This window comes from Hyperoodon ampullatus, assembly GCF_949752795.1.
Source record: "Hyperoodon ampullatus genome assembly, chromosome: 4".
Lineage (NCBI taxonomy): Eukaryota > Metazoa > Chordata > Mammalia > Artiodactyla > Ziphiidae > Hyperoodon > Hyperoodon ampullatus.
The window spans coordinates 98,993,780-99,019,531 of record NC_136917.1 but is presented as its reverse complement, the minus strand read 5'-3'; the positions used below and the strand labels follow the sequence as shown (position 1 = coordinate 99,019,531).

Genomic DNA, 25,752 nt, shown 5'->3' with positions numbered 1-25,752 from the left:
GCGAGACTCCCTTCCTCGTCTGGTGGGCACCTGTGTGTGGAAACGTGCCAGGGGGACGATGGGGGAGGCAACAGCTTTCTCCAGAGAGATTTCTTCACAATCCTCAAACACTGCTCTTCTAATTCTTTTATAGCTTCCTTACAGGTTACTCTTCTACATACTTCAGAAATCTGTATCTTGGTCTGATATTTCTCTTTGGAATCTGATATTTAATATCTCAGGGGAAACTTTCAGTTTAATAGCCTTTTCATATATTATTACACATACAATAGCTTCTCTTAAAACAGTCTAATTTTAATATACCCATCCTCTGCACACTGCCAGCTCTTTACCAGAGAAATATGACATCTCCTTATAATAATTGCTGGGTATCAAATCTTATAACAAGCAAATTAGACGTGGATGGTGCTTTAAAGTTTACAAAGGCATTTGTAATGTTAACTTCATTTGATATTCCTAATACTTAGGCAAAGTAGGTATTACTACCTCCACTATTACCAAAAAAGGTTGGGGGAGCTCTAGACAGCTTAATTGGCTGAAGTTTTCACAGGTTGTAACTGGCAGAACCAGAACCAAGGCTCTTATAGAAAACACTTTTGTGGTGGTAGTAGTGGTGGGGCAATGGGGGCAGGTATACCTGGGTATTACTAAATTGTAAACTAATTTTCCCATCTGTAAAATAGGGTTCTTATGAATATTAATGAAGTTAATATGTATAAAGCACTGTAAACCTAGCACAGGCTAAGTGTTCTGTATGTTTGCTATTATTATTGCTATTTTTATTTTATTTCAGGGCAGATTTAATTTCCCAGCATGAAGAACAAACAAAAAACCACATCACTAATAATATTTATTAACTAACAAATAGTAAGTTAGACTAAAAGGGTATCGACTTCTCCAGTTCACATATTCAAGAGCATTTATAGGTGCTACATGTGGCTTCCATAGCCCACTGACTGCCAATGTCACAAAGACTTTTGTTAAATATAAATATGGGACAAACAAAACAAAATGTTTGGTGATCTAGAATTACCATTAACCACCATTTCTTTCCAGCCAAATCACCTCAGATTTGACTACCATTACTATTAGTCCAGTCATTCAAAAACCATTGTTGGAGGAGCTCCTATATATAAGGCAGAGTGGTAAAGCAAAGATGCAAAGATGAACAAACATGGCCCCAACCTAAGGAGCTCTGAAACGTGCTCCACAGTAATAGCACCAAAGCTGAATAAATTTCCTAATTCTTATATTTCTTTGGCAAAAAGTCTAGTTAAAGCAAGTAAATAACGTTGGCAATGGACTACTATGGCAAAAGCATGAGTTAATTCAGGTCTGTCTAGGAAATTTCTTCCAAAACAAAAAATGACATTTTATCTTTTAATTACAGAAATAACATGCATATGATAAAAAATTCAAACACTATCAAAGGATATAAAATGAAAAATTCTCCTCCACTATCCCTTAAAGACCCCTAGTACTATCCTCCAAAATAACTGCCATTAAATCTCCTTTGTATCTTTTTGTATCTTTCCATGTGCCTATTAGCGTGCACACATGTACACACACACACACACACACACGATGTAGAGATATATACTCTTAAAAATACATACCATACATATATACACTCGAATAGCATATCATACACACTGTTCTGGAGTTTGCTCCTCCATGCATCCACTTAAATATTTATCTTGAAAAGTTTTCCACACTAGTATATAAGACTTCTAGATTAATATACCTACCTTGGTATCAGAAAACATATCAAGTCAAAAATTACTAGAAGTCCCTCTTACAGAATGTCAAATTGAACTAAGAAATGACTAAAATGTTAATTATTGGTATCTTTGTCACTGATGAGTAGCTGGGTTAATTCTAACTTAAATCACCAAGAAACAAAAATGTATATTCTGCCGTAATTCAACTTTTAAAATTGCAATCTTTGTTTTTTCCCCCTAAACACTGACAGTGTCCTGCTAGAGTCTATAGGTTTATGTTATGTTACTCTTAAGTCCATCAAAAAGCCCAAATACAAAGTCTATGAGGAGACCACACTAGAAGGTGATGAAACTATAGGAACTCAATGGAATATCACTATGTAAAAAGCTTTTACCTTAAAGAAAAATAAAAGAATCAATTTTTCACATCATAATTATAACATGATCTTACCATGCAGACTTCTAATGCAAGCAGTGCTAGTCTCAACAGGCTTGAGAGTTTCCCACTCCAGCTGCCCTGTTGGGATGCTACTTGTAGACTCTTCCTATAACACATCTCTGCAGCACCCATCATTCCTTGGGACTGATATATGTGTGCCAGCCACTGAGAAACAGTAAGAGAAAAGAACCCAAAAGATTTTAGTTTCGTACACAGTCTACTTCCAACAAATTCAATAAACTTTGATGAAACTAAAATTTTAATTTAATTATTGATAAATTTTGTGCCTCCAAAACAAAAATCACAGGTCAAAAAAGGGGTAGCCACCTTGTCCATTCTATTAGCAACAGCCACGTCCAGTCTGAAGCCTTAAAAAGTCTCCCAAGATAGCAAGTCAGGAACAAAATCAAAATGCAATATCATTTTTTATACATTACAGATGTAACATTTAACATTTGAAAATCAATGCAATCTACCACATTAACAGAATAAAGACAAAGAAGCATTCTCATAGATGGCCCCCACCCCAAATCCACTCATTCATGATAAAAAACAAATCTCTCTTGACAAACTCAGAAAAGGATTTCCTTAATCTGAAACATAAATTGGACAGCCATTTTAGAATCTGATAAATACCTACAAAAACCTAAAGCAAAAATTATAATTATGAAATTACAAATGTTTTCTATCTGAGGTAGAGAATGTTCCCTTATCACCACTCTGCTTAACACTGTAATTGAGGCTCTATAAATAGTTCAATAAGGCAAGAAAAAATTTAACATAAAAATATTAAAAAGAAAAAGTAAAACTTCATTATTTGCAAAGGACGTAATTGTGTATACAGAAAACCCAAAACCATTTCTAAAGAATAAGTGAATTTAGCAAGGTTTCTGGAAGGTCAGTATATAAAAATCAATGGTATTTCTAAATGTTTGACACCAACATACAGAAAAAAATACCACTTGCAATGGAACAAAAAAAAAATCAACTACCCGGAAATAAATTTAACACAAAAATGTAAAAGACCTCTATTGCAAAAATTTTAAAACACTGCTGAGAGAAATTCAGAGCTAAAACAAGGAGGAATATAACACATTTATGGATAGAGAAACTCAATAGTAATACTTTGTCAATTCTCCCCAAATTAAACTATAGATTCATTAATTCCAATCAAGATCTCTGTAGGACTTTTGTTTGGTGGGGAGAGTAAGGGTAACTGACAATTTACATGTAAATGCAAAACACCTAAAGTGACTGAGACACACCTCAAGGAAAACAAGAAAGTTGGAGGTCTTAATATTACCTCCACATATCAAAACTAATTATAAAGCTATAAGCAAGAATAAACAAATAGATCAATGAAAAAGAAGGAAAAGAACAGGGAGCCTTAAAAGACCCAGTCACCTGATTTATGACAAAAGCATCACTACAATTTAGTGGGGACATAATGGTCTTTTCAAAGGATGGTACTGGGACAATTACACATCCATATGGAAAAAAATTAACCTTGACCCTGCAACACTCATAAAAATTAATCCAGTATGGATCATAGACCTACATGTGAAAGGTAAAACAACAGTTTCTAAAGAAAAACAGAAAAATATCTTCATGAACTTGGAGTAAGAGTTCTTGAGTAGAACACCTCAATAATGCATTAGTCATTAAAAAATGATAAATTAGACTTCATTAAGATTAAGAACTACTCATCAAAAAATAATATTAAGAAAATGTTAAGCCAAGGTGCAGATGTGAGAATATATTTGCAATACAGATATCCAAAAATGTGCCTGTATCCAGAAAATATGATTCCAACAATTCAGTAAGAAAACAGCATATGAAAAACTACAGTAAAGAAAAGGTACATTTTTTTTTTTTTTTTTTTTTTGCGGTACGCGGGCCTCCCACTGCTGCGGCCCCTCCCGCTGCCGAGCACAGGCTCCGGACGCGCAGGCTCAGCGGCCATGGCCCACGGGCCCAGCCGCTCCGCGGCATGTGGGATCCTCCCAGACTGGGGCACGAACCCTCGCCCCCGCATCGGCAGGCGGACTCTCAACCACTGCGCCACCAGGGAAGCCCGAAAAGGTACTTTAAAAAGAGGAAATCCCGGGCTTCCCTGGTGGCGCAGTGGTTGAGAGTCCCCCTGCCAATGCAGGGGACACGGGTTCGTGCCCCGGTCTGGGAAGATCCCACATGCCGCGGAGCGGCTGGGCCCGTGGGCCATGGCCGCTGAGCCTGCGCGTCCGGAGCCTGTGCTCCGCAACGGGAGAAGCCACAACAGTGAGAGGCCCGTGTATTGCAAAAAAAAAAAAAAAAAAAAAAGGAAATCCAAAGATCCAATAAGCATATGAAAAGTGGCTCAACAGCATTTGTCATCAGGTAAATTCAAGTTAAAACCACCACAAGATACTATTACCTACATATCCTTTGGAAAGGGAAAACAATAACCACCATCTAGCAATATCAGCAATTGGAATGTTCATAATTTGCTGGTGGGAACATAAACTGGACAACCATTTAAAAAAACCATTTGACAGGATCTACTAAAGTCAATATACACATACTCTATCACCCAACAAAAGGCATATCCCAGAATGGACACAGCACCATTAATCATAATAGCCAAAACCTGGAAACACAGACAGTTGACCCTTGAACAACATGGATGTAACTTATAGTCAACCTCCGTATCCATGGTTCCGAGGACTGAACCAACCATGGACTATTGAAAAATATCCATTTATAAGTTGACCCGTGCAGTCGGGCAGTTCAAACCCATTATGTTCAAGGGTCAACTGTAATCCAAACAGTAAAAGGGGTATTTTACAGTATATTAATAAAAATAAATGAAAAAAAAACTATGGCTACATGAATTTCAACTAAATGAAACAACTAAATGAATTTCACTAACATGATGTTGAGTGAAACCAGATACAAAGTGATACTCCATTTATATCAAGTTCAAAAACAGGCAAAATTAGATAGAAGTAATAGAAGACAGAATAGTGTTTCCCCTTTTCTTTTGGACATAGGGGGCGATCACAAAGGGAGAGCATGGGGAAGGCAGCTAGGCTGCAGAAAATGTTCTATATCTTGATATAGGTCGTGGTTAAAAAGGTATATACATATGTAATAAGATTTTTACATTCTATTCTTTGTGAATTATATCACAGTATAAAAGAAAACACATATACTATCTCTCAGACTTTACTTACTGTATAATTTATCCTTTAATTTTTCCCTTTTAGTTTGACAAGGTGTTTTTCCCCTTGATAAAGAACATGAGATCATCAATATCCAGTTGACCTTAGAATTAAAGTATCTTAACTCTCGGGCCTCCCTGGTGGCGCAGTGGTTGAGAGTCCGCCTGCCGATGCAGGGGATACGGGTTCGTGCCCCGGTCTGGGAGGATCCCATATGCCGCGGAGCGGCTGGGCCCGTGAGCCATGGCTGCTGAGCCTGCGCATCTGGAGCCTGTGCTCCGCAACGGGAGAGGCCACAACAGTGAGAGGCCCGCGTACCACAAAAAAAAAAAAAAAAAAAAAAAAAAAAAAAAAAAAAAAAAAAAAGTATCTTAACTCTCATATGACAAATTTACTCTGAGAGGGAAAAAAGCACCATATTTCTTCAAGGATTAGAGTAAACAAAGTGGCTTAACTTGAATAATCCAACTATTTTACACCATTAGATAATCTTTTTAAGCAGGACATCAAAACTGTTGACATAACAAAAGATCAAAATGAAGAACAAACTGTAGTAAAATAAGCTTCTGTAAAACCTATATCAGAAAGTCCCTTGATACTATCTTGTGGTACAGAAAGAACTATAACAAATTGAGTAAAGTAATTATATGCTTTTTGTATTTTACTATCAATTAGAATAAAGTACACAGTGATCATTATGTATTTGTCCTTGTGGTAAGCAGAGCCAGCTAAAAGGGCAGACAGTCTATTGATTCAGGCATCAGTCCTGAAAAGAACTACTTCTAAAGGCACTAAAAACCCATTAAAATCTTGGATATAGGTTACCTGTAAAGTAGCTAAGGAAAAACTACACACATCCCCTTTAAAGACAGAGTTAAACACCATTATGGTAACTTTATTATAAGATGTTTGTAACACTTAGCTCTCTTACACCAATCCCATGTAAAAGACAGTATTTTCAACACTATTTTAAATGGAGAAAATTTACAATCAACAATGTTAAAAGCTTCGAAGCCGTGCAGCAGCAGATCCTAAATGAATATTCAACTTCTTTAGTTTCCCTAACCACAATACCCTTTAAATCCTGAAAATGAGAGATATACAGTGAATCTAAAGGCAAGACAAAAATAGAGCATACCCCTGACCTCATTTAATATCACAAAGCATTTTAATTCAGGACTCACATACGAAAAGAGAGAATTTATTTACCTGCCAAGCTGGAACAGAGGTCGAGTTGGACATGACTGTTTTTTGCAGCTCTTCAAGTACAGCATCGGGGAGAGGTTTTTGTGACTCTAGGAGTGGTTTACATTGAACTTGTCTCAAAAGTAAGATAACAGCTGGCTGATCAGGGTTACTTTTTAAATTCTAAAAATCAAACCCCAAACAGAAATACATCAAACAAGTTCTTAAATGTTAAATGTAAAAGGCAAATAAGCTATTCTCCATATTGGGAAAAAAACCCTGACTTTAACCTTTTCTTATTAAAAAATAAACAGCAAAAGTCAACAGAACACTGAACATCTTGGGAATACCAAACTCTACACTTAAATAAGCTCTAAAATCAGTAATGCTATTACTGTAGTTTATAAGTTGTTAATTTTAGATTTAGTATGTCCCTTTGACTTGGTTTATTCTTAGGTGATATCTTGAAAAATTTAGGTACTACATATAAACAGCTGAACTAAGAAAATATAAAATTAACAGTGAAAACGAAAACTAATCCTTATTGGAAGAAACTTAATTTTTTTAAAATTAATTAATTTATTTATTTTTGGCTGTGTTGGGTCTTTGTTTCTGTGTGAGGGCTTTCTCTAGTTGCGGCAAGTGGGGGCCACTCTTCATCAGGGTGCGCGGGCCTCTCACTGTTGTGGCCTCTCTTGTTGTGGAGCACAAGTTCCAGACACGCAGGCTCAGTAGTTGTGGCTCACGGGCCTAGTTGCTCTGCGGCATGTGGGATCTTCCCAGATCAGGGCTCGAACCCGTGTCCCCTGCATTGGCAGGCAGACTCTCAACCACTGCGACACCAGGGAAGTCCAAACTTAACTTTTTTTAAGACGGAAAGAGTTATAAATTTTTTCCTTTCTCAATCTCTTAACAAATACTCATTGTCCCTCCTCCAGGCACAGACTTCTTACACACTGGGAGTAAGAGAAATGACCCATTTACCCAGGCCATTTATTTATACCTTAAAACACATACACACACATATAAATGTATTGTATGTGTGTGTATATATATATAAAATATGTGCATGTTGTATATGTGTATATGTGTGTGTATGTATTATATATGTATACACATACATACATACAATATACACATATAAGAAGAAGTTAAGGAGATTCTCTAAACAAGTCCTTCCACTATTGTTTTAAACATTTCTTTCTTTATTGCTTGTCTCTCAATGACATAATTCTTTATTTTCTATTATTAGGTCACAGTCCTAAATGTCCTTATTTCTGAAATGTGATTTGCTTTCTTCTAAGTAAGAGACTGGGACATTAAAATGACAAGGAAAGGTTCATAAAAGTATCCCTTATTCTGTCAGAGGGAGCACGAAGCAACTGTCAATTTATGCTTACTAAACATTCACTGTATTATACTAAACTGTCCTGAACCTAGATGGAATTACTTAAATAAAAGAGAAAATGTATTATTCTGATTTTCAGAGAATTCAAGGACCAAAGGGATCTTCAAAGATCCATTCTTCTCTCTCTGTAAAATTTATATTGATCTTTCAAAAAACATTTCTAGAAAGACAACACCTTCTCTCTGGTAAGCATTTATGAAAACAGATGTTTTCAGGAAAAATGATGTTTAAAACTCCCCTTATTCATTAAATTATTTTTGAGTTGGTTTATGAAACTGATTTGTTCATTCAATAAATATTTACTGAGACCCTACTATGGGTTAGGCAAGGTGTAAGAATTTATTCACACAGCCTACAATCCAGGTAGGTAAAAACTGACTACTCAGTAATTCCCGTCACCCACTTAACAATCCCCACAGTCATTCTACATCGTTCAGAACTTTGGAAAAATGTAGGGATACTGGAAAACATAGCATTCTGAAGAGAGTAACTAGAAATCAAAGGAAAATACTGCTTCCATAATGGTACCAAAAAAAAAAAAAGATTAAAACCTTGAGTCTTAAGAGTCAGACAAATGTGAGCTCAAACAGCAACTGCATCAATTTCTACCTGTGAACTCCTGTGCAAATTACTTACCCTCTTTAAGCCTTAGTTTTCTCACTTGTAAAAATGGGGATAATAATAAATACCTATGTCATAGGATTGTTGTGAAGGTCAAATACAAAGTACTAAATGTATTAACTAGCTTACAGTAAGTACTCAGTTAATACTGGGTATTATTATCATCATCATCACCACCACGACGACCACCACCACCACCAAATGCTCTTTAAATAACGTGCATTCTATTTTTGAAGTTATTTTCCAAGTAGGATAAGAATCCATGAATCTCAATTCCATAACAATACCTTTGTGCAGAGGGCTTCAGCTTCAGCTATTCTTCTTGTATCTATTAGACCAGTGACAGCTTGGGAGAGAGACCACTTTTCAAGAGATTGGTTGTAATTTTCAAAGAATTCTTTGTCTTTATTTAAAAAAAAAAAGTCAATGTTACTTTTTTCTGCAATTTATAATGTGTTCTCAGAGAAGTAATCAGTTGTTAAGAAGTATTAAAATTAAATTACCATGCATATACAACTTTTACACATACCACTGGAATACCACAGACTATCTCAACATGAGATAGGTTTCTGCAAAGTTTCATAGCAGGAATATTTACAGCTGAATAACTTAGGACTTTATATACTTGTGACTTGCATTAAAAAACATCACTATCTTCAGTAAAACTGAAAATACTTCATTGAAAAAAAGTAAAGATTTATTGCAATATAACTGACATATGATAAACTGCACATATCCACATATTCAAGCTGTAAATCTGTTGACTTTTGACATAAGAATACATCTGTGAACCATCACTACTATCAAGATAATAAACATATCCATCATCATGAAAAGTTTCCTCCTACTACTTTGTAATCACTTCTGTCTCCAACCCATCTCTCCTCCTTTCCTCTGTCCCCAGTCACTAATCATTTTCACTCACAATAGATCAGTTTGCATTACCAAAAATTTCATATAAATGGAATCATAAAATATAAACTCTTTGGCATCTTTCATAGCAGTTAACATGGTAAATTACATTCATTTTCAAATATTAAAGCAACCTTGCATTCCTAGAATAAACCTCACTTGATCATTAAGTATCACTATCTTTTTTATGTGTTACTGGATTTGAATTGCTAAAGTTTTGTTATAAATTTCTACATCTGTAGTTCTGTAGTTTTCTTGTAATGTCTTTGTCTGGTTTTGGTATCTGCATAATGCTGATCTCATAGAAGAAGTCAGGAAGTGTTACCACCTTTTCAATTTTCTGGAAGAGTTTGTATAGAACTGGTATTATTTCTTACTTAAATGTTTGGTAGAATCCATCTGGTCCTGGAGTTTTCTTTATAAGAAGATTTTTAACTATAAATTCCATGTCTTTAATAGATATAAAGCTATTCAGTTTATTTCTTCTTAAGTGAGCTCCGTATCTTTTAAGGAATTTATCCATTTTATCTACATCGCCAAATTTAACGGCATAAAGTTGTTCTTAAGATTCTCTTATGAGACTTTTAATAGCTATAGTGTTATACCCTCTTTCAATCCTGACAATGGTACTCTCTGTTATTTTCCTGATGCCTGGCTAGGTTTATCAATTTCATTGATCTTCTCAAAGAACTAGATTTTGCTTTTGTTGATTTTCTGTTTTCTATTCATTGATCTCTACTCTATTTTCTTTTCTTCTGCTTACTTTGGATTTAATTTCCCCTTCCTTTTTTCTAATTTCTCAAGGCAGAAGCTGAGACCATCGATTTGAGGCCCTTCTTATTTTCTAATGTGGACATGTAATGCTAATATTTTCATATAAGCAGTGTTTTAGGAGTATTATAGAATTTTATATGCTGTTTTTTCATTTTCATGCAGTTCAAAATATTTTCTAATTTCCCTTCTGCCTTATTCTTTGAACTGGATTATTTAGAAGTATGTTATTAAGTTTTCAAATATTTGAGAATTTTCCAGATTTTTTGGTTATTGATTTTTAAATTAATTCCATTGTATTAAGGTAACATACTTTGTATGATTTGAATCCTTTTAAATTTACTTAGACCTGTTTTATGGCTCATAATATGATATATATGGGTAAATAGTCTGTGTACACTTGACAAAAATATGTATTCTGTTGTTGTTAGGAGAACTGTTCTATAAGTTCTAACTAGGTCAAGTGTTTTTCAAGTTTTTAATTATATCTTTACTAATTTTCTGTCCAATTGTTCTATCAATTATCAAAAGAAGAGTGTTGAATCTCTATAATTATGAATTTATCTATCTCTCCTTTCAGTTCTATAAGTTTGTTTCATGTATTTTTCCATAAATTTTCATTTTTTCTACCTATTTTATTGGGAAATACAACACAGATTTTATGTGTTTTGAAGCTTTGCTACTGGGTGCCTAAATTGTCCTCTTGATGAATTGATTCCAATGTGAAATGACCCTCCTTATCACTGGAAACATTCTTTGCTCTGAAATCTTAACTTGTAGGAAATTAACGTGGCCACTCCAGCTTTCTTTTGATTAGTGTTGGCATGGTATATCTTTTTCCATTCTTTTACTTTTTAGGCCATTTTTGTCTTTTTATTTGCATCTTTTTAAAATTGATGTATAGCTGATTTACAATATTTCAGGTGTACAGCAAAGTGATTCAGTTATACATATATATAAATATATACATATATATTCTTTTTCAGATTCTTTTCCATTATAAGTTATTACAAGATATTGAATATTGTTCCCTGTGCTATAAAGTAGGTCCTTGCTGTTCTTCTATTTTATATATAGTACTGTGAGGTTATTTTGGTCTCTAAATATAGATTTATATTTTGTTTATGTTTCTTTTAAGCACTATATAGTTAGCTCTTGCTTTTTTATCCAATCTGTCAATCTGTGCCTTTTAACTGGGGTATTTAGACCATTATACTTAACTTGATTATTGATATGGTTGGGTTTAACTCTATTGTGTTGTTTTCTCTTTATTCTATGTTCCCTTTTCCTCCTTTTTGTATTATATAATTCCATTTTTTCTACTTTGGTGGCTTATTAATTAAACTCTATTTTTTTAGTGTCTACTTTAAGGTTTAGAGTATTCATCTTTAACCTGTCACAGTCTACCTTTAAGTACAGTTGATCCTCTGTATCTATGGATGTGGAACCCATGGATATGCAGAGTCAACTATTAATACATCACTTTATGTAAGGGAGTTGTGCATCGGTAGATTTTGGTATCTGAGGAGGGTCATGAAACAAATCCCTCACAAATCCTTACGGATGACTGTAATATTATACCACTTCACTTTACAGTATAAAAACTTTACAACAAAATACTTCCATTTTCCCCTCCTGGCCTCTGTGCTATTGTCATATGTGCATTAAACAATAAATTACATGTTAAAGAGATTTCTATCATGTGTCATTTGTGGATTTGTTTCTATTGATTGATTTTTCTCCTCATTATGGGTGGTATTTTCCTGCTTATTTGCATGCCTATTAAGTTTTAACTGGATACCAGACATTGTGAATTTTACCTTGCTGAATGCTGGATATTTCTGTATTCCTGTAATGTTCTTGAGCTTTGTTCTGTATGCAGGTAAACTCCTTAAGCCTTGTTTTTAAGCTTTGTTAGATGAGAATATAATAGCCTTTCATGTAGGGCTAATTCTGCCTACTACCTTTTGGCAATATCCTTCTGAATACTTTATCTTGAATATATCATGTATGAAATGCTTTTTTAAACTTACTTGAAGCAGAAACAGCAGATAACAGTGCCAAGTGTAAATCCATCCTCTTTGGCTGAGTGTTCTTCACTAGGGCCAGTTTATCATCAGCATGACAAGCTGCCATTAGCCCAGCCCAGACAGCAGGATCACCTAAACACAGGAAATACAGTTAGGAAGCTGTCAATATCAACATGTTGCTGAAAAACTACCAAAAATGAAAGTAAGAGTTTACAAATACCAACAAATGAAATAAAATATTATCTCCAGAAAAATTCCATTTTCTTAAAGAAAAACTAGTTCATAAAGCACATTACTATATTCATCCTTTAAGATTTGCCATTTTTGGGCTTCCCTGGTGGCGCAGTGGTTGAGAGTCCGCCTGCCAATGCAGGGGACACGGGTTCGTGCCCCGGTCCGGGAAGATCCCACGTGCTGCGGAGCGGCTGGGCCCGTGAGCCATGGCCGCTGAGCCTGCGCGTCCGGAGCCTGTGCTCCGCAACGGGAGAGGCCACAACAGTGAGAGGCCCGCGTACCGCAAAAAAAAAAAAAAAAAAAAAGATTTGCCATTTTTTCCAAACACATCAGAGGATAAGAAATATCCTATTTAACTCTTCTTCCATGGCTGGTTACGTGAGTTGCCTAGAGTACTACGCTGTTGTGGAAAGGTCAATTATATTCACTTTCACTGAATACCAAGGGCAAGTCTCACAGAGACACTTGTGTTCATCATTGTCTCTATATTAAAGGCTCAGTCATAGGAAAAGCAAGATAACACAATTTCTCAGCTCTTAAGAAAAGTCTGAGACAAAGGAAAAGCTCAAGACAACTCCATTTTACCTATGTTCTAACAGCCAAGCATAAAAGTCACTTCATCATTCCAAGGAAGCAATTATGATTACACTGATGTATCCCTTCATCCATTTGATCTTTCCTTCCTTCCTTCACACCTTGATATAGCTTCAGGGGAAGAGGGAAAGCCCAATAGCAGTGGGTTGAGAAGGTAATAAAAGAGATTATGATATAGGCTCCTCAAGAAAGTTAATTGTGAAAAGAGAAAGCTGGATTGCGATTTGGAACTTAGACTTTTTAATTTGTTTGGTCTTTTGTTTCTCAAATCATATTTTGCAGGTTAATGTTTACATGTTTAATATTTTCAGTCCTATTACCCTTAAAAAAACAAATGGATAATTTTTAAATCCTACAAGGGGTTCCAGCTAACAATACAGTCATTTAAACATATTTCTTAGCTCTAGTTTTTAATTTTTTTCTTACCTAACTGCCCCATCCAATATATATCTCCTATCAAATGGCTGAAATACATGTATTTCATTTATAGACAGTCAGTATTACTGCTAATTGTACAAGAATCATTAGAAATCTTATGTAGACCAAAAATGTTTATAAAAAATTAAATACATACCTTGATATTATAAAATAATTTCTGCCCAGATAATGCCTACCTTATTTTAAGTATCATAAGACATAATCAAATCCAGAATAAGAAAATAGGGACCATTTCCTAGAATTTATGGTGAGATCTGAACACTATATAATGAAAGGCAGATGACTGAATCTTAGATCTGGATTTTAGGTCTAACAATGCCACTAATTAACTGTGCAGCTGCTCTTCCTTTGGAACACATACTTCTACAAAATAAGGCATCTAAATTAGATGATGGCTCAGGTGCCCTCAGGTCTAAAATCCTATAATTCCAGTTGAAGTGGACTCAATTTTTGTGTATGTAAGATTAAGTGAACAACTCATTTAAGGATCTTAGAGTAGTCTATAGTTTAGATTTTGGGAGGGGGATGGACATTAGCTGGCAGCAATTTCTTCTGTCACAATTCAAAAGAATTGCTGTCTTCATGAGTTCTTCTACAGATAATGAGCAACTCAAATTCCCTATGAAACAAAGTGATAATATAAATATTATACATATATATGTGTATACACATATATATATAATTTATACATATATATGTATATACATATATATATATAATTTATACTATATATATATACTAGAAACCTAAAAAAATTTTTAGTATGGTTTGCTAAAAATACCTTTTAATATCACAGAAGCACTAATCTAACAGACATTGGATTTCTTTCCATTCAATTCTAAATTCCTGGGATTATATTTAAATTTCTGAAAAGATTCCTTGGAGTACCATCTATCAAAATTGTACTTTGTCTAACTAAAGATCTACAAAGGTTAGATGTACAGGTACTACACATAACTACAATTACATTCACTTTCACTGGACTCCAAACAAGTCTCAAATAAGCACTCAGCTTCATCAGTCAGTCCCTGTTTTAAGCTTCCTATATGACTCTGCTTCCTTGTTTATGAATTCTCCAGATAATATGGGAAAATCAGAGAAAATGATTAGAGAAGATCTTAGCTGGGCAATCTCACCTTTCTTAAGCGTATGCCACGTACACAATCAAAGGCTAACATCTATCATTCTAGATCCACAGTAAGAATTCTTGAGAGTAATTCTATATCTAATACTTGTTTGGGAACACCTTTAAAAATCAGAAACTTACCTAACATAGGACATAGATAAAACCAAATGTTTATGATTTCTTTTTGTTCTATTTCAAAAATGAAAGAAAGAATAAACAACAGGACATTGGTCTGTTTACTCGTTTTATAAAATAATCTCTAAAGTTTAGTTAGGATCCTTATCATTTATTGTGAAGATAGTACTGAACCTGTTCTTGTATGTTTCCCCAGAGTCCCTGGCCAAAAGCAATAGCATTCTGATCCAGCAAATGTTTGAAGTGCTCTGGGGGAATATACTGTTTAAAACTATATTTCATGTTAAAAATAACATTATGTAAAAATATATCCCATAACCCTACTGTGTTAGACATTCCAATCCTCTATAGCATTTCTCCAGCAGTGGTAACGGAAGCATGCTGATGCAGGTTCTATGCAGTTCCTCAGTGCCTTTTGTGACCAATGGCATACATACGACTCTGGTTAGAACTAAGAAATTAGTTCAGGTGAGGCCAGCACCTTGGCAGTTCTAACAGTTACCATAGAAGACATATCTCCACTCTTCAAGAAGTTAACTACACATAAAAATAACTAAACATGTTTACTAAATAATTTAGTAGCTATAAATAAACCTCATTAAACCAGACTGATGGAAAACAGAAATAAAACCACTTTTTGAAAATATATAATTCAGAGTTTCAGTAATGGTTAATGAAGTATCTTTAAACAGATATTCCTTTGAGCCTGCTTCAATAACTGATTATCTCTTAAATATCAGTAGCTGAATGTAGTAATCAAATAATATGCAAGACCTTAAAATATTTTAAAATTCCCTTCTTATTTCATAAAAATACAAACTTTGCTTCTTTAACACAAATGCAAGATGGACGGAATCCTAAATAATGAAATGGATCACATTATATTCACCTGGAGAAAGGAGAGCTGCCTTCTGAACGGCCTTTAGTGCAGTATTTTTCTCACCATCTGCTGAACTGCTTCCCACAGCCAACTGATTTACTGCAGTGTATAGTAATGCCTTCTACAAAGAGAAAGGAAGGGTGTTAACCAATTCTCTTTATAGTTCCCTGACTTCCAAAGTGACTAAAAGTAGTACTATATTGGATATGATGTGACCCTTAAGCCTAAGAAGAAAAATTATTCATCAATAATATTATTTAACAATATTACTTAACAGTAAATAATATTATTTAACATTTCCAATGTTAAATAATAATAATATTATTTAACATTCCCTTTGAATTGGGGCAAACTAACCTTTCCATGATTTGAGTCCAGAATATGAGCCACATTTCCTGCTACTGCACCTCCCTATAATAGTAAACAAATTATTACTTATATAAATGCATAAACTTTCACAAAAAAGTAAAAATTAAGACTGATAAAATCTTTACATTAAGTCACTTGAAAGGTTCAGCTTTATCACATTTGTAACTTTTAAACTCCTTAAGTACCAACTTTAAAAAAGCAGTTTAATATTTTTATAAAAGAAAATCTTTTCTACTATGATCAGTTCAACTCTGCTCTTTTAAAATATTCATTAAAGGTCCAAAAGTTACATGACTTTACAATAGTAACAAACAAATATACAATTTTCTAACAGTATACAAGATTGTGAAATGAAGACTGAAAGAAAAAAAAAAGACCACAAAACTTATTTTAAGATAAACTAACATAGTTTTACTCCATGAAAATTTAGTATTTTTAAAATGTCCACAGTTCCCAGTAAAATAAGTAACTAAAGTTCAGAGCATCATGAACCTCACCACCACCACCTCAATATTCAACTCATTACTAAAAGTAAGGAAAATATACACAGCACGATAGTTTTCATAAAGTCGATCTGAAATCCTTAATTTTTAAAAATTCAATTAGACATTTTACCTGGAAAAGAAAGTGAATTATAAGAATAACATAACAACCTATACATGTTCAAAAAAGTCCACCTCCTTCTTTGTATCTTCCATAACACCCAGAGCAGTACAACAGTATATGGAAGAAAATCTGTGTACTACTTGTTGAATGACTAATGAAAAACTTCACTAAATAACAGAACTCCCTTGCTCTATTAGTTAATTATTTTCCAGAATGATAATGTTAATATTGATACTTTAAAATTATATTATATACCACATCATAAGTTATTTTATCTTTTGCCAGAATTTAGAACATTACTTACCTTTGCATTTCGTTGAGTATACTGAGCAACTACTCGGGACAACAAAGACCAAAGAGCAGCATCAGCTGGGTTACTATAATGATCATCAAAAGCAGAGGGCTTAGAGATGGTAGTTACTTTAATCACAAAAAGTACCCTCCAAAATCAACATTTTATTTAGTATCTAAGTTAAAAATCTTTTAGAAATCTAAAACAAGTTCAAATTAATTCTCTACGTGTGGTTAAAAGTGACTGAATTTTTAGAAACATACTTTATATCTCCTATATACACCTACAGCTTTTATTAAAATAAGAAAGAAAAATCAGCAATGTGATGATTACAGAGCCATGAGATCCAATTAAGAAAGGTTAAGGAAATTTTAATATGTTGTGTTCAAAGAAAACACAGAGATGAGAACTGTAGAAGGAAAATAAACTACAGATGTAACACTTTACTGCTAAAAATAAATCTAATAAATAACCACTGTTGCTGGTGATAGCAGCTTTCTATTTTCCAAATTTTGAATATTAATGAATGTTTGAGTGGCCAAAAAATTCCTAAAACCATCAAACTGGACGGTATCAGATAACAAACTGACAATATCACAAACTTGAGAATTTGTAAGGGCTTTCATATTAAAACAAGATTTGGTACAGGAGAATTTGGGGAAAATGTTTTGTGGCCAGTTACAGGTCCTGTATGAGTCCTCCATGTATAAACTGCCTTTACTCAGTATTTCTAATTTTTTTAAAAAGCTTAAAAATCTTTGTCAATTTGTCAAAAATTGTATCTTTATTCTTAAAATTTGCATTTATTGTATCATTAATGAAGTTTCAGGTATTTTCTTGTACATTAACCATTTTTATTCCTTCATTTGTGAATAAACTTTTCATGTTCTTAAAAAAAACAACAACAAGATTTGGGCCTTAATCTGAAAGATTTTCTGTTCTCTCTTTACCAACTGAATTTTTTATTTAAATTGTTAGAGGTGAAATAACATGTAGTCAGTTACTTGATCCTATGTACAGTTTCATAAAACCACAACTTGGTTTCCAAATATATATGCTTACCTCATTGTATAGTCTTAATAAGGTCCAAACATCAAAGACAACTTCATCAAGTATAACTAGACCCCAAGTTCACAAGTACAGAATTTACCTGTGAACAGCTTTAGATGCTTGTCTCTGCACTGCCACAGTGCGACCTTGCAGTGCATAGATCGCTGAAGTAAGAAGGCACCTCTTATAATCATTGTCTTTCTGTTTGCAGTGCTTCAGTAACTCATTAAGTGCAGCTTTTGACAGTGTTGCATCCTGCATTGCCAATCCTAGAGCACACAGGGCTTGAAGGCTTTCCGTGGTTGGTTCTTTTAAGATAGAGCTGTAAATATATTTTTAATTGCCTATTAGCCATGAGTACAATAGTCTGTAACTATTAAAACACACTCAACAGTTGGTAGAAAAAACAATTTACTTATAGATTCACCAAACTACAGTCCAGCTTTAAGATAACTATAAAAAACTAAGTTCCATGGTTTCTAGGAACAGTAATTTCCCTGAATTTCTTTTTTTTTTTGGCTGTGTCAGGTCTTTAGTTGTGGCACGCGGGCTCTGCAGTTTGCGGCACGCAGGCTCAATAGCTGTGGCGCGTGGCTTAGTTGCCCCATGGCATGTGGGATCTTAGTTCCCCAACCAGGGATCAAACCCATGTCACCTGCATTGCAGGACGGATTCTTTACCACTGGACCACCAGGGAAGTCCCGTTTCCCTGAATTTCTGAAGCAGTTAAAAGTACCAATGGCCTTCGCAGAGCATCAATAGCCAAATTTCCTTTCTCATCATTTTATCTATGTTTAGAAACAAATATACAGCACAGTCTCTTTGGGTCACAGTTCTAGGTAAATAATTAGAAAATTTCGCTAAAATCTTTAGTTCCAATAAAATCCTAAAAGGTATGAATAATAAAGAAAAATCCTTAACCTAAGATCTGATTTTTATCATTCGCAAAAAGCTTTTGTCTTATTGTTCTGTGGTATTTGAAACAAAAGCAATATATAATAATTACAAAAACTATCTATATCCACCATATTCCAAGTGAGCACATTTATAATTGAAGGAGAATTTAAATTTTGTATGTAAACATCCAGCTTTTTTCTTTTCTTTCTTTAGCCATGAAATCTGATTTAGTCTTATGGAGGTAAGAGTTAATAATGTTTAGGAATACTTATTAATTAAAATGAAGAAAACCTTAGCTCTTTATAAACTTAACAGTACTTCTAATAATAATTATGAATGTTGTACTGTAATAAAATATAGGAACTTTGAAAATTTTGTTAAACAAAGTTCATTAAAATATAATATAAATAGCTGTAACATTATAAAATATCACATACCTACCACTATGTCTTTCTATTATTTTGGGGGAAGGGACAACAAGCTGTTTAGAATTTGATTTTGACAAACAGCTACAAAGTTATGAATTTTCATGGGCACTTCTGGAGTAAACTTAAAGCATCCATAGTAACTCTTTTTACAATAAGGGTTAATAGATGGAGGCATCCAAATATGGAAGAATATCAGTTAGTTATAGTCATTTCCACCAATATAAAAAAAAAACACACCATAAGTTGTAACTAAAAAAAAAAAGCAAATAGTAAAATATAAATTCCAATACTAACAACAAAAGAAGAAATTCTAATTTGTGCCTTGGTTCAAAAGACAACAAACCTATATACTCTAATATGTATTAATATACAAAATCTAGGGACTTTCCTGGTGGAACGGAAATCCACCTGCCAATGCAGAGGACACGGGTTCGAGCCCTGGTCCAGGAAGATCCCACATGCTGCAGAGCAACTAAGCCCGTGCACCACAACTACTGAGCCTGCGCTCTAGAGCCCACGAGCCACAACTACTGAGCCAGCACGCCACAACTACTGAAGCCCACACACCTACAGCCTGTGCTCTGCAATAAGAGAAGCCACCACAAATGAGAAGCCCGGGCACCGCAACAAAGAGTAGCCCCTGCTCACCGCAAGTAGAGAAAGCCCGCGCACAGCAACAAAGACCCAATGCAGCCAAAAAAAATATATATATACAAAATCTAAATTACTACTGAAATGACTACATCCCATTAAGCTAACACATGCTGAATGCACGGTACCTGCATGTTGTCCTGTACCACGTGCTAGAATTTTACATGTAGTTATTTATATCAAAAATTCTATGATGCTGGTAACCAGATTTTTTCCTGTGATGTATTGAACTTATTCACACTCTGCCTAAGCACCAAGGACACTGCTTTGTTCCCAACATAAGAATGCCAAACAAGATCAATAAAGAACGGGTAACTAAATTATTCATAGAAAGGAAGTCAAAGAAAAGAATGCCAAGGGGCAGGAAAGGGAGCAGTTTGCAGTGTTAAGTTTGAAAGATGACATGCAGAGAACCAAAAACAAAGAAAAAAACATAGATCAGATAATATACCTAGCCCTGGATCCAACAATGCAAAAAAAGGAGGTAAAGGTTTTCCCTCATAAGAGGAGGAAAGAATAAGAAAATATTCTACTATTTTCCCCCACTTCTACTAATGATCAAAACAGTTTCATTTACTGTTTTAAACAGTAACCCAAGACTAATCTAATCATAACTAATTTGGTGTTACTTTTGCTCTTGATTACTGCAGCAACATATTAGCATCTACGATTCTTTTTCTCAAGCTATTTGCAAATTTGGATATTCTGAACATATATTCACATTACATGACTATATCCATGTAAAGTGACAAGATTTTTAAAATTCTGATTGGTTTTCGCAAAATAGCTAAGAGGAGGAGAAAGAACTGCTTATTTATTATACAAGAAAATTACTTTAATCAGGATGGAACAAAAGCATCACCACGAATAAACAAAACCAAAGCTTATCGTATAGAAGTCATTCTCAACTAGTACCATCTAGTCATCTCCATCCCACTAACTTTTGGCACGGGAGCATAATTTGGAGATGTGGAGGCACTACTTTCGTTTCGACAATGATTGAGGAGTGCTGTTAGCATCTAACAGATGGGGGACAAGGATAAGATCTTCCTGCAATGGGGGAACAATTCTGTACTATGAAGATCTGTACCACTGAAAATGCCAACAGAGCACTCATTGATAACCACTGTCCAATAGCATCCATTAATCATCTCCTGCTTTTTAAGAAATTCCCCCCCCCCACAAAAAATTTCGAAAAGTCAAAAAACACCATATATGGCCTCCCTGGTGGCGCAGTGGTTAGGAATCCACCTGCCAATGCAGGGGTCATGGGTTTGAGCCCTGATCTGGGAAGATCCCACATGCTGTAGAGCAACTAAGGCCGTGTGCCACAACAACTGAGCCTGTGCCCTAGAGCCCGTGAGCCACAACTACTGAGCCTGTGTGCCACAACTATGAAGCCCATGTGCTTAGAGCCCATGCTGCACAACTAGAGAAGCCACTGCGATAAGAAGCCAGCAGAGATTGGAACAAAGATGGCAGAGTAGAAGGACGTGCTCTCACTCCCTCTTGCAAGAACATCAGAATCACAACTAGCTGCTGGACAATCATCGAGAGGAAGACACTGGAACTCACCAAAAAAGATACCCCACATCCAAAGACAAAGGAGAAGCCACAATGAGACGGTAGGAGGGGCACAACCACAGTAAAATCAAATCCCATAACTGCTGGGTGGGTGACTCACAAACTGGACAACACTTATACCACAGAAGTCCACCCACTGGAGTGAAGGTTCTGAGCCCCATGTCAGGCTTCCCAACCTGGGAGTCCAGCAAGAGGAGGAGGAATTTCTAGAAAATCAGACTTTGAAGGCTACTGGGATTTAATTACAGGACTTCAACAGAACTGGGGGAAACAGAGACTCCACTCTTGGGGGACACACACAAAGTAGTGTGAGCACTGGGACCCAGGGGAAGGAGCAGTGACCACAGGGGAGACTGAACCAGAACTACCTGCTAGTGTAGGAGGGTCTACTGCAGAGGTGGGGGATGGCTCTGTCTCACCATGAGGACAAGGACACTGGAAGCAGAAGTTCTGGGAAGTACTCCTTGGTGTGAGCCATCCCAGAGTCTGCCATTAGCCCCATCAAAGAGCCCGCGTAGGCTCCAGTGTTGGGTTGCCTCAGGCCAAACAACCAACAGGGAGGGAACCCCGCCACACACATCAGCAGTCAAGTGCGTTAGTTTTACTGAGCCCTGCCCACCAGAGCAAAAGCCAGCTCTACCCACCACCAGTCCCTCCCATCAGGAAACTTGCACAAGCCTCTTAGATAGCCTCATCCATCAGAGGGCAGACAGCAGAAGCAAGAACTACAATCCTGCAGCCTGTGGAACAAAAACCACATTCACAGAAAGATACACAAGATGAAAAGGCACAGGGCTATGTAACAGATGAAGAAATAAGATAAAACCCCAGAAAAACAACTAAATGAAGTGGAGATAGGCAACCTTCTAGAAAAAGAATTCAGAATAATGATAGTGAAGATGATCCAGGACCTCGGAAAACGAATGGAGACAAAGATCGAGAAGATGCAAGAAATGTTTAACAAAGAGCTAGAAGAATTAAAAAACAAACAAACAGAAATGAACAATATAATAACTGAAATGAAAAATACACTAGAAGGAATCAGTAGCAGAATAACTGAGGCAGAAGAACGGATAAGTGACCTGGAAGACAGAATGGTGGAAATCACTGCTGCGGAACAGACTAAAGAAAAAAGAATGCAAAGAAATGAAGACAGCCTAAGAGACCTCTGGGACAACATTAAATGCAACAACATTCGCATTATAGGGGTCCCAAAAGGAGAAGAGAGAGAGAAAGGACCCGAGAAAATATTTGAAGAGATTATAGTTGAAAACTTCCCTAACATGGGAAAGGAAATAGCAACCCAAGTCCAAGAAGTGCAGAGAGTCCCATACAGGATAAACCCAAGGAGAAACATGCCAAGACACATAGTAATCAAATTGGCAAAAATTAAAGACAAAGAAAAATTATTGAAAGCAGCAAGGGAAAAATGACAAATAACATACAAGGGAACTCCCATAAGGTTAACAGCTGATTTCTCAGCAGAAACTCTACAAGCCAGAAGGGAGTGGCATGATATACTTAAAGTGATGAAAGGTAAACCCCACAACCAAGATTACTCTGTCCGGCAAGGATCTCATTCAGATTCGATGGAGAAATCAAAAGCTTTACAGACAAGCAAAAGCTAGGAGAATTCAGCACCACCAAACCAGCTCTACAACAGATGCTAAAGGAACTTCTATAAGTGGGAAACACAAGAGAAGAAAAGGACCTACAAAAACAAACACAAAACCATTAAGAAAATGGTCATAGAAACATACATATCGATAATTAAATTAAACGTAATGGATTAAATGCTGCAACCAAAAGACACAGGCTTGCTGAATGGATACAAAAACAAGACCCATATATATGCTGTCTACAAGAGAACCACTTCAGACCCAGGGACACATTCAGACTGAAAGTGAGGGGATGCAAAAAGATATTCCATGCAAATGGAAGTCAAAAGAAAGCCGGAGTAGCAATACTCGTATCAGATAAAATAGAATTTAAAATAAAGAATGTTACAAGAGACAAGGAAGGACACTATATAATGACCAAGGGATCAATCCAAGAAGAAGATATAACAATTGTAAATATTCATGCACCCAACATAGAAGCACCTCAATACATAAGACAAATGTTAACAGCCATAAAAAGGGAAACTGACAGCAACACAATCATAGTGGGGGACCTTAACACCTCACTTACACCAATGGACACATCATCCACAATGAAAATAAATAAGGAAACACAAGCTTTAAATGACACAATACACCAGATAGATTTAATTGATATTTATGGGACATTCCATCCAAAAACAGCAGATTACACTTTCTTCTCAAGTGCACACGGAACATTCTCCAGGATAGATCACATCTTGGGTCACAAATCAAGCCTCATTAAATTTAAGAAAACTGAAATCATATCAAGCATCTCTTCTGACCACAATGCTATGAGATTAGAAATCAATTACAGGGAAAAAAACATAAAAAACACAAACACATGGAGGCTGAACAATATGTTACTAAATAACCAAGAGATCACTGAAGAAAGCGAAGAGGAAATCAAAAAATACCTAGAGACAAATGACAATGAAAACACGACGATCCAAAACCTATAGGATGCAGCAAAAGCAGTTCTAAGAGGGACGTTTATAGCTATACAAGCCTACGTCAAGAAACAAGAAACATCTCAAATAAACAATCTAACCTTACACCTAAAGGAACTAGAGAAAGAAGAACAAACAAAACCCAAAGTTAGCAGAAGGAAAGAAATCATAAAGATCAGAGCAGAAGTAAATGAAATAGAAACAAAGAAAACAATAGCAAAGATCAATAAAACTAAAAGCTGGTTCTTTGAGAAGATAAACAAAATTGATAAACCATTAGCCAGACTCATCAAGAAAAAGAGGGAGAGGATTCAAATCAATAAAATTAGAAATGAAAAAGGAGAAGTTACAACAGACACCACAGAAATACAAAGCATCCTACGAGACCATGACAAGCAACTCTATGCCAATAAAATGGACAACCTGGAAGAAATGGACAAATTCTTAGAAAGGTATAACCTTCCAAGAGTGAACCAAGAAGAAACAGAAAATATGAACAGACCAATCACAAGTAATGAAATTGAAACTGTGATTAAAAATCTTCCAACAAACAAAAGTCCAGGACCAGATGACTTCACAGGTGAATTCTATCAAACATTTAGAGAAGAGCTAACACCCATCCTTCTCAAACTCTTCCAAAATATTGCAAAGGAAAGAACACTCTGAAACTCATTCTATGAGGCCACCATCATCCTGGTATCAAAACCAGACAAAGATGCTACAAGAAAAGAAAATTACAGACCAATATCACTGATGAATGTAGATGCAAAAATCCTCAACAAAATACTAGCAAACAGAATCCAGCAACACATTAAAAGGATCATACACCATGGTCAAGTGGGATTTATTCCAGGGATGCAAGGATTGTTCAATATACTCAAATCAATCAATGTGATACACCATATTAACAAATTGAATAAAAATGATATGATCATCTCAATAGTATGCAGAAAAAGCTTTTGACAAAATTCAACACCCATTTATGATAAAAACTCTCCAGAAAGTGGGCATAGGGGGAACCTACCTCAACATAATAAAGGCCATGTATGACAAACCCACAGCCAACATCATTCTCAATGGTGAAAAACTGAAAGCATTTCCTCTAAGATCAAGACAAGGATGTCCACTCTCATCACTATTATTCAACATAGTTGTGGAAGTCCTAGCCACAGAAATCAGATAAGAAAAAGAGATAAAGGAATACAAATTGGAAAAGAAGAAGTAAAGCTGTCACTGTTTGCAGATGACATGACTATCCATAGAGAATCCTAAAGATGCCACCAGAAAACTACTAGAGCTAATCAGTGAATCTGGTAAAATTGCAGGATACAAAATTAATGCACCGAAATCTCTTGCATTCCTATACACTAATGATGAAAAATCTTAAGGAGAAATTAAGGAAACACTCCCATTTACCATTGCAACAAAAAGAATAAAATACCTAGGAATAAACCTACATAGGGAGACAAAAGACCTGTATGCAGAAAACTATAAGACACTGATGAAAGAAATTAAAGATGATACCAACAGATGGAGAGATATACCATGTTCTTGGATTAGAAGAATCAATACTGTGAAAATGACTATACTA

General features: G+C 35.3%; 1 protein-coding gene across 1 annotated transcript in view; it reads right to left on the bottom strand.

The window, feature by feature from the left end:
- The window catches only part of SKIC3 (SKI3 subunit of superkiller complex), a 163,880-nt gene that overhangs the window by 6,804 nt on the left and 131,324 nt on the right, over positions 1–25,752 (bottom strand). Inside the window, exons 33-40 of the mRNA XM_079702676.1 lie at positions 18,112–18,333; positions 16,974–17,046; positions 16,052–16,105; positions 15,704–15,815; positions 12,291–12,419; positions 8,862–9,013; positions 6,570–6,728; positions 2,173–2,325 (exon numbers count right to left, since the gene is read on the bottom strand). Of these exons, the coding sequence (XP_079558802.1) occupies positions 2,173–2,325; positions 6,570–6,728; positions 8,862–9,013; positions 12,291–12,419; positions 15,704–15,815; positions 16,052–16,105; positions 16,974–17,046; positions 18,112–18,333 (1,054 nt within the window). The remainder of the gene's footprint in view (positions 1–2,172; positions 2,326–6,569; positions 6,729–8,861; positions 9,014–12,290; positions 12,420–15,703; positions 15,816–16,051; positions 16,106–16,973; positions 17,047–18,111; positions 18,334–25,752) is intronic.